The 17,535-nt window shown below is 36.0% G+C and overlaps 3 protein-coding genes across 5 annotated transcripts; 1 reads left to right on the top strand and 2 right to left on the bottom strand.

Annotated features, from left to right (window-relative positions):
• Window positions 1-306: 306 nt before the first annotated feature.
• Window positions 307-3,116, bottom strand: LOC108200347 (F-box protein CPR1-like). 2 transcript variants are annotated; one of them, XR_001802667.2, is made up of 3 exons: window positions 1,730-3,116; window positions 1,605-1,658; window positions 307-542 (listed from the first exon to the last, which is right to left on the bottom strand). XR_001802667.2 is itself a non-coding variant. In XM_017368463.2 (2 exons), exon 1 carries the CDS (start codon window positions 3,017-3,019, stop codon window positions 1,751-1,753), a length of 1,269 nt encoding a protein of 422 aa, XP_017223952.1. In that variant the 5' UTR covers window positions 3,020-3,110; the 3' UTR covers window positions 307-542; window positions 1,730-1,750. The 2 variants fall into 2 exon arrangements, 1 of the variants encoding a protein (XP_017223952.1); XM_017368463.2 differs by lacking the exon at window positions 1,605-1,658 and having other exon boundaries at window positions 1,730-3,110.
• Window positions 3,117-5,625: 2,509 nt separating this feature from the next.
• LOC108203135 (probable carotenoid cleavage dioxygenase 4, chloroplastic) lies at window positions 5,626-7,949 on the top strand. The gene is made up of 2 exons (XM_017371893.2): window positions 5,626-7,123; window positions 7,487-7,949. Exons 1-2 carry the CDS (start codon window positions 5,718-5,720, stop codon window positions 7,845-7,847), a joined length of 1,767 nt encoding a protein of 588 aa, XP_017227382.1. The 5' UTR covers window positions 5,626-5,717; the 3' UTR covers window positions 7,848-7,949.
• Window positions 7,950-10,528: 2,579 nt separating this feature from the next.
• LOC108200228 (WAT1-related protein At4g19185) lies at window positions 10,529-16,445 on the bottom strand. Of its 2 annotated transcripts, none has more exons than XM_017368294.2 (7): window positions 16,011-16,445; window positions 14,559-14,621; window positions 14,306-14,422; window positions 13,904-14,189; window positions 13,473-13,628; window positions 11,069-11,220; window positions 10,529-10,899 (listed from the first exon to the last, which is right to left on the bottom strand). In XM_017368294.2, exons 1-7 carry the CDS (start codon window positions 16,217-16,219, stop codon window positions 10,689-10,691), a joined length of 1,194 nt encoding a protein of 397 aa, XP_017223783.1. In that variant the 5' UTR covers window positions 16,220-16,445; the 3' UTR covers window positions 10,529-10,688. The 2 variants fall into 2 exon arrangements, with proteins under 2 accessions (XP_017223783.1, XP_017223785.1); XM_017368296.2 differs by having other exon boundaries at window positions 13,904-14,184; window positions 16,011-16,086.
• Between the last annotated feature and the right edge of the window lie 1,090 nt (window positions 16,446-17,535).

The raw sequence follows: 17,535 nt of genomic DNA, 5'->3' as shown, positions 1-17,535 counted from the left end.
CACAACCTTTAATCTTCTATCTTGATGGTAGATTGAGGCTGGTGAGTGAAAATGATAGACTTGAGACTGATGAGTGAAAATGTTGTTAACGCTGTATTTACACCTTATTTTGTACAAAATTTTATAGTATTATTTTATTATTAAATAGATATACAAAATATTTTAAGCACGACTCTCTGAACAATTGATTCTCTCTGCCTAAGCCCTTGAAAGTTGTAATGAATTTCAGTTTGGGACATCTCCATGTACAAAAATTTGTTCAGCTAAAGCAAGGACATTCAATAGATTAGTTAATACTAGTTCACATAAACAAAAACAATCATGAACTTACCACAAGCACTTAACTATTGCCAAAAGATATTCCAAGTACATGATTTGAACCATTTATGTTCCAAATGCTCAGAAGTCACAACAATTTTACACCAAAAGAAGTTCAGAAGCTCCTTCAATTACTACTTGCCAAAAGATAGATGATTTCATCTATATGCTGCTGCACTTACTTGAGTTCTCAGGACCTCCGAACCCTTATCTTACACCTGCAACTGCAAATGGATAACAAGACATAAGTTCTCCGGAGAGCAATGATGCAGGTGCAGTTCATCCACATACAATCGTACATGCTTAGAGAGTGAAACTCGCAAAGTTGTTAAAATGTAGTTGGCAATCAAAAAAATAATTGGTCCAAGTTCTATTCACCATCCCGCAGTTCAATCGATTAGATGGAGAATTCCAATAATCTGAGCAACAGACAATAATTACACTACTTATGCAGCAATAGAAGTAAGAAACAAGAATATGGTCTAAGAGATTGCATGAACTTTCTCACAGATTTTATACCTAAACTTGAACAAGTTATCTGCTAAAGAAATCATGCTGTCTATAGTTCAAACTTCCAGAGGTTCTATATGTTCCTCTTGGCACATTTCATGTAATAAGTAGCCAAGATTTCTAGAGTAAAAGGGGCATTTAAGAAGCATAAAAATAAGTCCTTTAAATTATATTCTCATTTTAGGTTATATACAAGACAAGCTTTTTATAACTGTTACATATAAAGATGCAAGATACGTCAAAAAATGTCCAACCAAAGTAAGAGTAATTAATTGGTTAGCACTTAGCAGATGGTGCACATAGAAGATAAGAGTGATCTAAACAGAGTATATCAAGTTCTCATTCATAGACATTAACTTCAGCAAAGATCTACTTGTAAGAAATTTAAAAGTTTAAAAATATTAAAAGCAATTAAATCTGGAGTTTTAAAGTTCTATATTCTCTCAGCCTATGCTCCTAAGTTTTGACATCATATGAACCCTGAACAAGATATCAGAACGCTTAAGACAACATTACCAAGTTTAACTGTGAAATGATATCCAAGACGAGTGATAATTTAAGATACTGTGTCTACTAGAAATTTATGTTGACAAGACCTCAATTGAAAATTTTATCTTGCTTTTCAGGAACTACTCAGTGACTCTAGTTTCCTTACAATTAACATGAGTGTAATATATAAACAAAGAGGAAAACATCATACATTGTGTTATTAAGTGAGCAAGAGTATCAGTAGCAGATAAACAGCAAATATGATGAACATTATAGTAAAAACATACACTGGTTCACTAATAAACATGATATTTCCTTGCTGCTGTCAACTAGATTTCTGTCTGCAATTAGAGATTATCAATAAAGACCAATGTTTGGACAAAAACAGTAGATATAGATTAAAATCACTTACCAGAAGAAGACTCGCAATTGCTCACTTTGCACATTTCAACAACAATTTTCCTCCTTCATACATGACTAAACTCTCCGGGAACGAAGTGACAACAGTAGAAGGTTCAAGAACATCCTCTGAAGTGTCTGGACCCCTAGCCTTACCAAACCCATGATCTTTATAAATCATGCTCTTTAAATTACACGAGACTATGCTTGTTACATCAAGGTCCCTCGAACGAATTGACTCTATCACCAGTGTTCCATTCTTCGTAATACCTAAAGGATACCCAGACTCCTTAAGTAGTGCTCTAAAACGCAGAGTCCAAGTGACCACACCATTCTCTTGTCTCATCAACCATATACGATGAGGAAACCTGATACCCCCTTTATCAAGGACTCCAATGTCCACAACGCAAAGAGCAAGTGAATCCTCAAACTGCATAAGCTTATGAGGGGAGAATTTCCCCAAATCACGGGGAACATCATGTGGCACATTGAATTCCCCAAACACCTCAGTTTCAAAATCAAACCACACTATTTTAAGTTTATTACCACAACAAGTATAGGCTTCCTCTGTCCCCGGTTGCTTCAGCTCCAACCAGTAATAACAACCACCAAAATAAATCCCGTGTTCATAAACAAGTCTCGGAACCCTGGGCTCTTTCATTTTCCTCCACGTATTCTTCCTCAAACTAAAAATCTCAACCTTCGGAGCTACCTCCCCAAACAGCCTCCCCTCGCGATCCTTAACATAAACAATCCTAACAACTTTATAATCATCACCAGCCTTATCAAACCCCATCCCGACAAAATAATAACTCCCATCCCGGTCAGCCAAACGCTTCTTAAAACAAGTGGAAACCAGCACTCTGTGCCTCCTCACACAGGGATTCCACAGATACAAATCTCTCGAAGAATGCTCCGCGTTTAAATCAGTCAACAAGAGCATTCCGTGAATCTCACTAACTAATCTCAAACTACGAGTCTTTGTCGAAAACGGAATGTCGAATTTTTCGATCACCGAAGAAGTGTCGGTGGAGATCAAGGAGCAGTGGTTTTGGCGGGAAATTATGGGAGGGATGATGAGCACGGCATTTTCATGGGAGAGTGAAATGGAACGAGAGATTTGAGCGGAAATGAAAGAAGGGGTGTTGACCAGAGAGTACCATGTTTTGTTGACTGATGTTGACCTGATGAGGTCTTTGACCGGGAGTTTTAGCAGGATCTCTATGGTTGGTTGTTGAGGGAGATGGTCGAAGGAGAAGGTGTGATCCATGGAGTTGTTAGACGGGGCTACAGTACTCGACATTTGATTAGGGTTTGGGGGAGGAAGAGAGTCTTGTCCTGATTTGTTATATTGCAAAATGCGACTCTTCGTGAGTACGGGGCACGTGGTGTAATGACACCGGAGGAAATTGGAAGTTCAAGAGTGACCTCGAACCTCGTAAAACTCTTTTTACTCTTTTACTCCCTCGATCCTTTTTTAGTTGTCATATTTCGTCAAATTAATTAATTTTTAATCAAAAATTATAGGTCACTCTTTCGTTATTTTAAAAAATTAAAAATCACATCTTAAAATAGATTAAAATTTATTTCCGATGACATTTTTTTTTTCAATTGATAAAATATTAATAAATTTCAGTCAAATTTTGATCAATTTGACCGGCAAAAAAACAAATGTGACCACTAAAATGGGACGGAGAAAGTATTATATATTAATAGCTTTATTTATTAATATAATAATATTTACTCCTTCTATTTTTTAATATATGACGTTTAATTTTTTAACCCACATTTTTAAGTGTTTTGATAAGTGGTAGTCCACCCTATGCACATCCCATACTTTGTTATTGGGATGGCAATAGCAGCACACCTTTTCATTCCTGATGATATTCAACTGGCCACAGAGACGGAGCTGGGGGTTCCAGAGGGGCCCTGGCCCCTCCCAGATTTTTAATTTTTTTTATTTATATAATATTAGAAAAATATTTTATTCACAAAATTAGGTACAAAACTCATGATATGTGTTAAGTTTTGATTGTAATAAATGTATATATGCACTAATAGCACTAATTAAAATATTTCACTTTACTTATCATATCATTTTGTACAAAATTTTGTATCCAATTTTGCGTATCATTACATATAATACTTTATTATATGTATTTATTTAGTTTTTAAGATAAAATTATATCATTTATTATAAATTTTAATAATATAGACTCGGATGTTGGACAATGTCTTTTTCTTTTTCTTCTGTCGTGTCTATGAGTCTCCCTGGTTGCAACTCGTTCTTTCAAATTTTCCGTCCTCGACCGCTTAGGCTTAGTAATTAAATAATTAAATTTTCATAATGAAACGATAGAGCTTTCTCATGGAAACCTAAAATAAATGGACTTTTATCACTAATACTACTATAAAATATGATATATAATATTTTTAAATTTAAATGATATTTATATTCCGGCTCTCTCTTGAAAAACTTCCGGGCTCCGTTGACTGGCTAGCTATCTTCTACACGAAAATCTACATTGCCCTGAAGCCATTGCTCTTTAAAAATGCTTATCTTTTACCATCGCCTAATACCCATCTAAACCCTCCTTTCAATTTCTCATTTGCTTCTCATATTCCTGTCCAAATAAAGCTTGAATCATTCCCCTTGCTAGACAAATTATCTTTTTTTATATTAATAGTCAACCATTTTTGCTATTATACAGTTAAAAATGATGATGATCCTTGTATCGTATCGCGGATAGTAAAAAATTCCGGTAAATATCTAAATCGCGGAGATCGTGAACGACTCATGATCATGCTACATACACATAAAAATCTGGTATTGACATTTTCGGTTTATAAAAAATTATAGATAATTTGTTGTGAAAATCACCTTCCACAACAATCGCTTGGCAGAAATCCATATTTTGTGAAAATCAAAAATAAAAATGTGTTAATATCTCATCCAGGAGCAACTAATTATGATGATTCAGTTTCATATTGTAGTCCCCACACAATCAGTATCAAGCATGTCTTTGCTTGCAAGTGCAAGGGAATACAATTGCCCCACAGCCACAGGCCACCAGTGCCTGAATTCTAGTGCCCACAGGCCACAAGCAACTCTAGCCACTCAACCAAATATACTCCCTCCGTCTCAATTTATAGGTCCATTTTGGAATAAACACGCATATTAAAAAAAAATTGGGTAGATAGAATCTTATCTCATGTATCATTAATTAGTGCATTGAAAAGTGAGGATATAGTTGAGTTTCAAAAAAATCACAATAAATATAAAGATTTAGTGCATTGAGAAATGAGAATAATGTTGAGTTTCAAAAAAGTCACAATTAATATGTAGATAAATTTGTATTGGAAGAAGAGAGGGACAAGTATTTTGGGACAATTGAGACGGAGGGAGTACTATAAATGAGTTGTCAGATATTTTAATTAGTCTCAGCCAATCAAACATTCATTTCAACAGTTGCTTAGTGCTTAATGACTCTCTTAATCTTGCACAACCATTCAAAACTAGTGATCATAGTTTCATTGTTTTATTCCTTAAACAACTCAAATTACTATATGTACTTGCTCCCAAAACCTTCTTTCTAATATTATAAGAGGATATTTTTCTCATAAAATTATATTTTTTATGTCACAACCATTTTTCTATACTTTCTTTTTAAAATGACCTATCCGAAATTTTTTACAGTTCAAAATTTATCAAATATAATAAATTTAATAATATAAAACTAATAACTTCACTATTTCTCTCTAGTCCCACAATCATCCACATTTTTATTATTATATTATTGCTTTTCGTATTTTTTTAACTTCCATGCACAGCTAGACATAAAATTCAAAAATAGAATATAATTTTGTGTATAAATTACATGAGATGTTGAAAGGTAACAAAAATCTAGATCCAAAGCCATAATTCACACTTAAAAGCTGATATATATCACCAATCGTAACAAGTGTCAATACATAACACTAACTTCACCAACAAAAGAGGTATGGATGCTTTCTCATCCTCTTTTCTCTCCTCTACTTACATTCTTGGCCCAAAACCACCCTCACCTCCACCACCACCTCATCTACCCCACCGCATCTCCGCCGTGAGAATCGAAGAAAGACCACCAACCACTACTCCTACCCCTCAACAAACTAGAACCACCACTCCAAGAAAATCACCACCACCACCGCGACGATCACCCCCGCCGCCGCCGCAGACTTTTCCGGCGACCCTTTTCAATGCACTAGACAACATTGTAAACACCTACATAGACCCTCCTAGCAAACCTTTCGTGGACCCCAAGTTTACTCTCTCCGATAATTTCGCACCCGTCGATGAGCTCCCACCGACGGAATGCGAGGTCATCCACGGCGTACTACCGCCCTGCCTCGACGGCGCGTACATCCGCAACGGCCCCAACCCACAGTTCCTGCCACGTGGACCGTACCACCTTTTCGACGGCGACGGTATGCTCCACGCTCTAAAAATCTCAAACGGCCGCGCAACTCTGTGCAGCCGTTTTGTGAAAACCTACAAGTACACCGTGGAACAAGCGAACGGGTCACAAGTGATCCCGTACGTGTTCTCCGGTTTTAACGGACTTACCGCCGCGGCGGCCCGTGGGGCCGTCTCGGCAGCGAGAATGCTCACAGGACAATTTAATCCTGCGAACGGAATCGGAACCGCAAACACAAGTCTAGCATTTTTTGGCAACAAACTTTTCGCGCTCGGTGAATCCGATCTTCCGTACGAAATCAAAATCTCAAATAATGGCGAAATTTCGACATTAGGCCGATACGATTTTTCCGGAAAATTGAACATGAGCATGACCGCGCACCCGAAAATTGATCCGAGGACCGGGGAGGCTTTCGCGTTCCGGTACGGGCCAATGCCGCCCTACGTGACGCTGTTTCGGTTTGATTCCGATGGGAATAAATCGCAAGACGTGCCGATTTTTTCCATGCAGACTCCGTCGTTTCTGCATGATTTCGCGATCACGAATAAATACGCGATTTTCACGGAAATTCAACTAGGCATGAATAATCCTCTCGATATGATTTTTAAGGGAGGGCCTCCCGTGGGTGCTGATCCGGCTAAGGTCCCGAGGATCGGGATAATTCCGAGGTACGCGAAAGATGAGTCGGAAATGAAGTGGTTCGAAGTGCCGGGATTCAATATAATGCATGCGATCAATGCATGGGATGAGGATTGTGGAGACACGGTGGTGATGGTGGCGCCGAATTTGATGTCGGTGGAACATACGATGGAGAGGCTGGATTTGATTCATGCGGTGGTGGAGAAGGTGAAAATTGATCTCAAGACGGGGATTGTTTCTAGGGTTCCACTTTCAACTCGGAATTTGGACTTTGCCGTTGTTAATCCATCTTACGTCGGCCAAAACAGCAGGTGTGTACCCAATTTTTATTTATACAAGTTAAAGTGATAATTTCGGTATCAAATCGGGTTCGTGTCGGGTTTGATTTGTCTCATTTTTTTGTTCAACCTGAATTCAACATTAATTCACTTTTTCGAGCCAGTTTCGGACTGTGCTTCGAGTTGTGTCGAATTTTGCTAGCACTAATATAAGACGGTAACAAAAATTAGAATCTTTTAATTGTCAGATTAATTAGTCAGAATTTGGTTTATAACTTTTAATATAAATTGCTGATTCTGATTTATAAGTCGTATAATTATTTGGTGATCAATTAATCCCCGTTTCTCACATCATGTCCGTGTTATAGCTGACTAAGTCTGATTTCCGTTTTGTAGATACGTTTATGCTGCAGTGGGGGATCCAATGCCGAAGATCAGCGGAGTGGTAAAACTAGACGTGACAGTCTCCGACAACGACCGCCGAGACAGCATAGTCGGAAGTCGGATGTTCGGGCCGAAGTGTTTCGGAGGCGAACCATTCTTCGTCGCAAGGGAGCCCGAAAACCCGGATGCAGACGAGGATGATGGGTACTTAGTAACGTATGTGCACGATGAGAAGAGCGGAGAATCGAGATTTTTGGTCATGGATGCAAAGTCACCGGATCTTGATATTGTGGCCGCCGTGAAGTTGCCCCGGCGAGTACCGTACGGGTTTCACGGGCTTTTTGTGAGACAAAGCGAACTCAACAAGCTATGATAAAGATTGGGTTGCTAGTGTATAGAAAAATGCTTGTAAAAAAATTATACACCTGTAGGGTACTAGGATTGCATATAATGAATAAAAATGATTTACGAGTAATTTATAATTTATAAATAATTTTTGTAAAAATATTTAAGTTATTGAAAAAAGCACCTTAACTTCTAACTTCAACTTAATTTCTGATTTTAAATTAATTTCTGATTAATTATATAAACATATTATTTTTTAATTTTAACCCGGTTTTAAACCGGGCCAGAGAGGCTCGTAATATGTACTCCATCTGTCCTCCTCATTTGTTTATATTGGGGGACGGAGCTCGGCACGTATTCTAATACTCTCGTAAAATGTAGTTCGATAAATTATTTTGAATTTGTTTTTCTTCTGAATAAAAATTTGATGTTTAAATTTTTATACAAAAAAGAAAATTTTAAAAATAAATTATAAAACTATATTTTATATGCGCCTTAAAATGCATGTCGAGCAGTTAAAAAATTGTAAAAAAATGAGAGGGACCTAGAGAGTATGAAATTGTGAAAAAATGTACAAATATTTCATGCATTTGTAGAGACAAGTATCGAATTTCAACGTGCGTTATCTCAGATATTAAGCGACAATGAATGAACAAGTGAAAAAAGCAAGACCACACACGCAAAGGTTAATATCTGAGCCACAGATGGGGCAGATGAATAGATGATGGCAAGTGACAAGACTAACGTACTACGTTCACGGATGTACATCTCCATTACCTAATTTTTCATGTCCATGAATTATGTGCTGCTTAATTATGTAACTATTCCCAACATATACCCACAAAAACATATGTACAATGCAGGACGGATCTAATAAGAGATATAGAGTAAGACGAATCTGATAAGAGAGACGGAGCCCGGCTCTGGAGTACTTGTGTCTTCTTCTAACTTATTACTCCATCCGTCCCATTTTATGTGAGCTGATTTGACTTTCACGGAGATTAAGAAAAATGTAGTAAATGTAGTTGAAAAGTGGGTAAAATGGTGGAACTGATCAATATTTAATACTCCCTCCGTCCCCTTTTACATGTCCATTTTAACTTTTGACCAGTCAAATTGACTATATTTTGACTGGACTTTACATATATCAGATAATTGAGAAAAATAATAAAAATTATATCATTAGAAAGTATATTGAGTCTATTTTAATATGCAACTTTCAGATTTTAGAATTATTGAATAGATAACTCGTAATGTTTAGTCAAAAGTTGGTCAATTTGACTTTTCGAAAAACAAAATGGACATGTAAAAGGGGACGGAGAGAGTAATAGATTTGAGATAGTGGAGGAAAGTAGTGGGTGTAATAGTGTAAAAAGAGATTATAAAATATAGAGGCAGTGGGTGTAAAAGAGATTATAAAATATAGAGGCAGTGGGTGTAATAATAAAAAGTAGTGTTCAAAAATAGTAAGTATTATTGGTTCATTCTTTTTGGGACGTTCCAAAAAAGAAATAAAATAGGACGGAGGGAGTATTATTATTTTCCATCATTAAAGATTTTAGAAAATTAGAGAAATGTTTACAAAAAATTTAAAAATTACATGTATTTTCTGAAAATTTGCTTAGCGCTTCCAGATCGGTCCCTAGGCTAGATGTAGCTTTTGACAAATTTATCTCACAACTGGAACAATAAAGCATGTGGTGATATGAATAAGTTCCTACTATTTGGTATCAGTTAGCCTTAGCCACACCAAACAAATTTGTCTGTCTGGAACCTAATCACATTACTGGAAACGAGTATGTGTTTCTTGCGTGCATCAATAAAACTATTCCATGTGTATTTGATGTTATCTTATGCCATATTGTTTCTGAACTCTGAATCATAGATTAGAAGTTAATTTCAAAACTTCTTTTAATGATTCATATTTATATCTTTTAATGAAATTTGACTTTACAATGTATGAGATTATTTTAAAATATAATTTATAACAATTTTTATTATATCATTAACTTTTATACCTGATAAATTATAAATATATAAAAAAAATTATCCATATACATATATTTAAATTTAAAGTTACTTTTTCACTAATAAGCAATATTTTTTTTTAAATAAGTCAAACGGCTCCTTAATCATCTTAACATTTCCATTTCTTCACATCCAGATGGCTGGTGCATATTTTTATCCAAATTTCAATAAACAATCAATCCATTTGTTAGATGTAGACAGTGATATTATTTTGTTTCCCAAATTAATGCAATAGTGATGTCTTTGCTGTGAATCATATACAGACCACACAATTTCAGGCTGAGAAAGATATCTGAGGTACCAAGTAAATGTTTTCCTCTTACCAGAAGTATTTAGGATTAGGTGCTGAATTATTTCTAGTTAGGTTTGATTTTGTGTGGAGCATCAAGACTTGGATAACCTTGCAAGCCTACATCAATGTCAAAAATTAATGTGATTGTACATAATTTGGATGAGATAAAAACCATGGACCCTATCCCTTTTGTTATGGCAAATAAATTGGATGGAATCTAATGTTTTGAGGCCCTAGTGGTACCCAAGTTTTTGTTAGACTTGCAAGTGAAGATATTCCTTGGGGTCTCTATCAAATTATCAACCCCTGGGACATACTAACATTATTTCATGATAACAAGAGGTGGAGAACTCGAGTCTCGTCCAGATATGAGTGTGTGAGGATATACGTTTAGCGAGAAAATGAGAAGATATTATGATTTGCTCTGGCCACTAATATTAACAAAGTTCATTTCCGCATACATTCTTTTCTGTAATTAGCATTTACTGATATTCTTCAGGAGTGTTGATTTTAACACGGAAAACTATAATTACTTACCCCTGATAATTTTTAATCCATGATCTTTGGTACTGAGTTGGGTGGCCCCGAGAATATGTGGCCCAGTTGGTAAGGAATCTTTCCAATAGAAGACACCATGGGAATATGAGGATCTGATGACCGAGAAACATGAGGAATAATGCCCGACGCTGCCTGTTTTTCACGATAGGACACCCAAGTAACCAGATATAGGCCAGCAATAATTGAGAAACCACCTAGAATGCTGTTACAACGCAAATCACAAAGCTTGTTGCTTAGTCTCCATGAAGTACAATTTGCATGGGGACTTCAAAAGGAGGAGTCTATATGTATACTAAAGAAAGCAGACTTAACAACGGAGGTAAAGACAAGCACATAAAAAATGTTGCAATGTGATATGAATCAGGGCTAACCTTCCCAAATATATAGGGCTTCCAAGGAAAATCCTGGAAAGAAATGCAGATGCAGCAGGTTGGAGGGGAAAATATAGTGCAACTAAAGAAGGTCCCACAACCTTATTGCACCATGTCAAAAGTCCATAGTTGAGCGCAGATGCAACAATTCCCTGAAAAGTATTTCACCACTGGTTAATTATGTCCACTAGTGTTCCCTTTCAATCAGAAACCATAAATACAGGATAATTATAGTGAATGAAGTGTAGTGAATAACAATATGCATGCATCAATACATTAAACTTGAATTCAGACAGTTAATTCTACAGTATGTTATATTTTGACAATGTTGGCTTATATGCCTTACAAATTAGTATCTGTTCTAAGGTGAGCCAGAGTCGAACCCAGGTGTCCCGGGACAACAAAGGATAAACCCACCACTTGGGCTATCCAATCGTGCTCTCTACAGTATGTTATTAGTAATAACAAATTTACATAAAACATGCACACCCCCATACCACAGAAAGAAAAAGGATTGCCCTAAATTAATATTTGAAAGCAAGTATTATAAAAGCAAGGTGCACATCTGAAGTGGAATAGAAGCCCTGGGATACCGGTAAGTGAAAATGGGTAGGAAACACCTGCTCCCACACAAATGCTGTACACTTGTGTAGTGACATTGTAAGTAAAAAACAATCAAGCAACTGTTTCATATTTGGCCTAAGGCTTAAGGCCTAGCTCTCGCAGCCATCATAATTTACATAACCAGAAAACTAAGTATTCTTGGTGACTGAACAAATTACCAGAGCAGCTAATAGAGCTTCAGCACGGGTAAATTTTTAAGTTCTACTCTGCTCCTGCCTCGTGATGACCGTACAATACATATTCAAGCTAGTAAAATGTACCAGTACCGATGCAACACATTGTGCTTAATAAAAATATGTTGTTATAATACACAATCTGTATTAACAATAAGAGTTTGATTGTAGACAGAGTAATAGAGATTACTCCTATAATTTCCGTGGTTCTTGCCCTAGGTGAGGGTCGATGATATTACAAATATTATCTCACCTTACTTATATTAAAAGTGAATCTTATAGCAGAGTCTGTAAAAACAGGCTGGCATTTATAACACTCACTCATTCAATCTTCTTGTCTCTTGTTATTACATTTTACCATTTCCGAGTTTAGGTATTACAAATAACAAGATTAATATTTAGCAAAAAAAAGTATACAGATATCTCAAGTCATTGTTAATCCAGCACTAAAGACCCACAGCTTAAGAATGGCTGACCTACATAGCAGTGGATTTTATCACAAGACATATCTGTGATACCATGAAAAAGCCCACGAACATTTTGACGCAGAGTGATAAATAATCATCATATTAAGCTTAAAGTATATACAGTTAGCTAGGTGGATGTAATCATCTTATTAGAGGTATGATAGAATCATGACTGGTTGATTATATAGAGGATAAACCTGCAGATGCATATAGAGTTTCTATATATTCTCTGGATTAGGTGGTTATTCCCGTTTCATAACCCTGTCCTACACCACATGTTGCCACCAAGGTTCAAAATCTGTAACTAATATTCAATGGTTAATCCATAAATCTGGAGATTTTCAGTCTCATATAATTGTTATAATTTCACCCCGACTAAAGAAAAAAACCTATGTTACTGTGTCTGATGTGTTCAAGATCAAAGTAAAGCACAAGGAGGATGATCTATACACATTTTGCTAACACTTATTAGGTTCTCAATTTCATTTAATTCGAACACATTAAGAGTAAGTTTGATTTTACAATGGCAAGTAGAATAATAAGAAGCTGGTGCACTTAACTAGGAAGCACAAACTCTTCAAAATGGTTGCTGTAAGCGACTTGCCCGACACAGCAAATCGGCACCGACTCGGCTGAGTACGTGTCTCACTCGCCATGTGGCGTATCGACACGCATACGGCAGTGGACTCTCCTTTGACATGTGGCCTGACACGGCCCCCTTTAAAAAGGCCCAATAACCTTATATTTGATTACCGCCAAGACAGTTATATTGTATTATGAATGTAGTTCGGCATATATAAATCCTATTTTATTATTATTGTTATTTTGCCGAATCCTGGTGTATCCAGGACTCTTTTGATAATTGGTGAATCCCCATGTCCCGTACTCGTGTCCCGTGTCGCCCTATCTCGCCCTATCTCGCCCTATCTGAGACCATGCTTCCTAGGTAATTAAGTATTACAGAAAAGTATAATAATACAAGTATATTCATAATTTTACATAGTAGAGGCACGGTGATGCGGAAAGGAAAATTAGAATATTAGTTTGTATCTGTTTAATATAATCGATTATGAATCTAAAGCTCTCCTTACATCATCCACAAGAATACAATTATTTAAAAGTAACAATAAAGAAACTTACAGCATAACAAACCGCAAGAATCTCTGACTGCGTCAAATTCCAGTCTGTTGAACGATTGGTCATAAAGAACGCTGTGACTACCATAAACAACACGCCGAAAGAGTAAGCATATGCTGTCACAGATATACTTGCAGGATATTTGGCTAATAATGGGGCCTGAAATTGTTTGGCACCAGCCATATTAGTTAAATCTGCGAATAGATATGCAATAAATATATATATGTTTACCAAGTATCAAGTAAAGTTTATATTGTTCAGAAAAGAGGAATGGTACATGTGACCAACATACAAAATAAAGTGTGACAAAAAAATGTATCTAATATATGATGACAACTACGTGAGGAATGGTTAATAATACATAAAAAGATGTATGAAAAGCTACATCTTGAAATCTGGTCAAAATATGTGGACCTGTGGATCATTAAACATACCTGAGTGGCTAGATACGAAGCCATGCACATACTATTCCCTATTAAGCACAAGACACCAAGGTGCCAGGTATCCAGCCCAAAGTTGGAAAGGCTATAGACAAACCATCCGGCAGGCTCTGGTTGGCCCCTAGCACTTATTTCACTTTGTGCTGCAAACTCTGCATCTTTGTAACCAAAAACCGCTGGTCCGCGAAACATAACCATTAATATTGCGCCAAAAACACAAACAAGTGTACCTCCAACCTTTAGTTGACCTTCAGTTCTGAGTAAATTAACGGTTTCTGTACTGCATGAACAACTCTTATATAAGCCATGGAGGAGTGAGCATTCACACACATATACATATACTATATACACCTGAAACGTAAAGGTACTTAAAATAGACGTGTCGATTGATCTGACCCCATGATAGCAGCCAATATGAATGTAAAGACAGGAATCGATGGTTGTATGGCTGCAGCATAGGTTGGATTTGTATAGCCAAGACCAATAAGAAACAAAAGCTGGTTTGAAAATATCCTATATGAAAATATAAGCAGCAAACAACAAATCACTTATCAAAAAATATCATTATAACTGACGAATGACAATACAAACCTAAGGAAATAGATCTAAATGCTCAACATTAAGTTACCACATAAATATAGTAACATACCCAGAAAAACCAAGAAAGAGGAATAACAAGAGGAAGCGCTTAGTCATAGGTGGCCTGATTCTTCTGCAAAAATAAAAGAGAAATGATGTTAATGACTTTAATTGGCCAGGGATGGACCTGCATACAAGGTTATGGAGTCATTTGCCCCTGCTAAATTCTTCATTGTTTATGTATTATGCATACATATTCAATATTTCATCGAGATAACTTAGCAAATCCTCCACACTTACGGTGTAGGCCCTTTCTTTTAATCCTCATATTTGGCAAAAAATTCCACATACATATAGACATGATAAATTATACATATTTAACACTCAGAAAAATATAATTATAAAATGACTAGGCTCCGTGAAATAAGTCTTCTAAACTCGATTTGGAAAGAAAACATTATTCTAATTTTTGCCCCCAGCTAATCTTAAAATCTAGATCTGTCCTATGTTGGTGCAATGTACAAAGCAAGGTAACTTCTTTAAAGTTGAGGCATCAGTGTCAAACTAACAAGACAATAAAGGAGTGAGGAAGAGAAATATCCGAATAGATAAATCCAAATTAAGTTAACCACTTCAAGTTACCACAAATTCAAATTCAAATTAAGGCCTGATGCTACTAACAAAGGAAAGAAAAATAATTCAGAGTCCTCAAAAAACTAATGTGAGAGAACACTCAAGCACAACCTTTGCCAATTACTTTACTATGAGCATCACTGGCAACAAAAATTACAAAAGCCTTCACATTTTCTCCCACACAAAAAAATCAATTCATCTGATTTCCTAACTTAACCATTCCCACAGCTCGTAATAATAACTCGACTTTACTGCATAAAATCATTAACATATTATTCAGTTGTCTATTGGACAGTTTATCTAATTATCTTTGAGTTTACTTGTTTCCTTAAAATTAACAATTCCCACTCTACCCAATAAAGATGGAGTCTTTATTCTTCCTTCCAAACAGTAATGCGAATATAATTATGTGTGATTGATCTCACATTGTTACCAGGTGCATCCCTATAACAATACTTTACCACTACCCAAATCTTTGAAAAAGGAACAACTTGTAAATCTGCCAATATCTGCTACAAATCAACGTAGCTTCAAAAACCCAAAAATAATATCTTAAAATGTAAGAATTCATACAAGAATAAAAATTAATTAACTAAAGCCCCATCTACAGAAAAGCAAACAAGCAATCACGGGACACCCATCAAACAATGAATTGAAATGTCAATAACAAACATAAACAAAACCTATATACTTAAACAGAGGGGGGGGGGGGGGGGGGGGGGGTAAAGAACATACATTTCTTGCACAATTCAATGCAGCTTCTAAAACCCACAAATAACATTAAGAAATGCAAGAATTGATACAACAATTGGCATGAATAACTAAAGCCCATTTATGCAATCAACCAAAAACTAGAATATAGACAAGGGTGGGGGGTCAAAGAACATACTTTTCTTTGAAAAAGGCAACAGGAGCAAGAATAGAAAGAGCAATGAGATCTCTAAGAAGACAGAACACAAGCTGATTAACACCAACATTAAGAGCCACTTTAGTAATCACATGATATCCACCACTCAATACTTGTACTAATGCCAAAGCTGTATGAGCCTTCCACACTTCTCCATTGGCAAGCCCACCTCCCCCCATCACCATTTTCATCAAATTTGCAGAGAAACAAAGGGGTTTGCCCTAGTTTATGCAAAGTCAAAGTGGTGATATAGATACAAGTATTGGGTGTGTGGGTGGGCCAGGGTGTGTGATGGGCCCCGATGTGTACTTTTTTGGTGACCCTTCTCGTTTGTATGTACCAGAATCACATTCTTTAACCTTAATTCTTGTTTCAGTTCTCACGTTGCTGTCGTGATTACTGCAGCCTCACAATTTCAAACCCCCTCACATATTTATCGTTTGCCCAAACACGGTCTTGTACTGTTCAGTCAATTGTATTCGGGCTGAACCGGTACGCCCGGTTCATATAAATTTTGTAGTCCGGGTTTTAATCGTATTTTCGAATCTCAAAATTCAAAATTTTGACTTTTTTATGACTTGTTTTTTATGTTTAAAATTTATTTTATATAAAATATATAGAATTATTCTAAAAAATAATTTATATATTTTTATTATTATATCAGTATTTTTATATATGTTGAATTATAAATATTAAAAAATTATTTAAATATAGAGATTAAAAATTAATGTGTTAGATATCGAGGAAAATTTGCAAATAAGTACTTGAAGATTACTCATAATAATCTTGTTGTTGAACATGGATGAATGAAGAATCATTATGATTACTTGAAGTGAAAGTATTATTGTAGATACTTGTTGTTCTGATTCTACAAGTAATGCTTTTAAACAAATTTGAAGAAGAACTTGCATTACACACTTTGCATAATGAACTGATTCAGAAAATCTTAGAAGGCGTTTGGTTCGTAGTTAATCAGTCTGGTTAACAGGAATCGGAACCTCAAACCAACGTATATTAGCAATTTTGTGATATGAAATGTGATTCAAATAGCACTTGGAGTGTGACTAATTCCTATTCTCCGGGATATCCATTCCCATACCTTTCATTCTCATTACCGATTCTTATTCTCATTCACGATCCAAACACCCCCTTATGTTGCTCGGTTAAGTAACTGATAATTCCCAAACTTATGTTTTTCAGATTGTGCTATAAAGAGTAAAACACCTCTGCATTGCCTCGGGTAAAGTATTCATCTGCGAGTCATCATCGTCTCCTTGTGGTCTTTTAGGCCTACTATCCGTCGTTATAATCAAGGATCCTCTAATATTGTATAGTCTGCAGTGATTTTATTAGGCCAAGAAGATGTTTTAAGAAATACTCTGCAGGAATGTTTAAAGGCTTTTTGAACCAAAAATTCCATAGTAGATGAGCAACATCTTGCTGAAAATCAGCAAGTATTATTCTGCAGACATTGCTTCTTAAGTATTATTAACATCTACGATCTGAT

This window comes from Daucus carota, chromosome 9 (genome assembly GCF_001625215.2).
Source record: "Daucus carota subsp. sativus chromosome 9, DH1 v3.0, whole genome shotgun sequence".
NCBI classification, from domain to species: domain Eukaryota; kingdom Viridiplantae; phylum Streptophyta; class Magnoliopsida; order Apiales; family Apiaceae; genus Daucus; species Daucus carota.
Note: the sequence above shows the minus strand (reverse complement) of the source record. Positions and strands in the feature narration are given on the sequence as shown.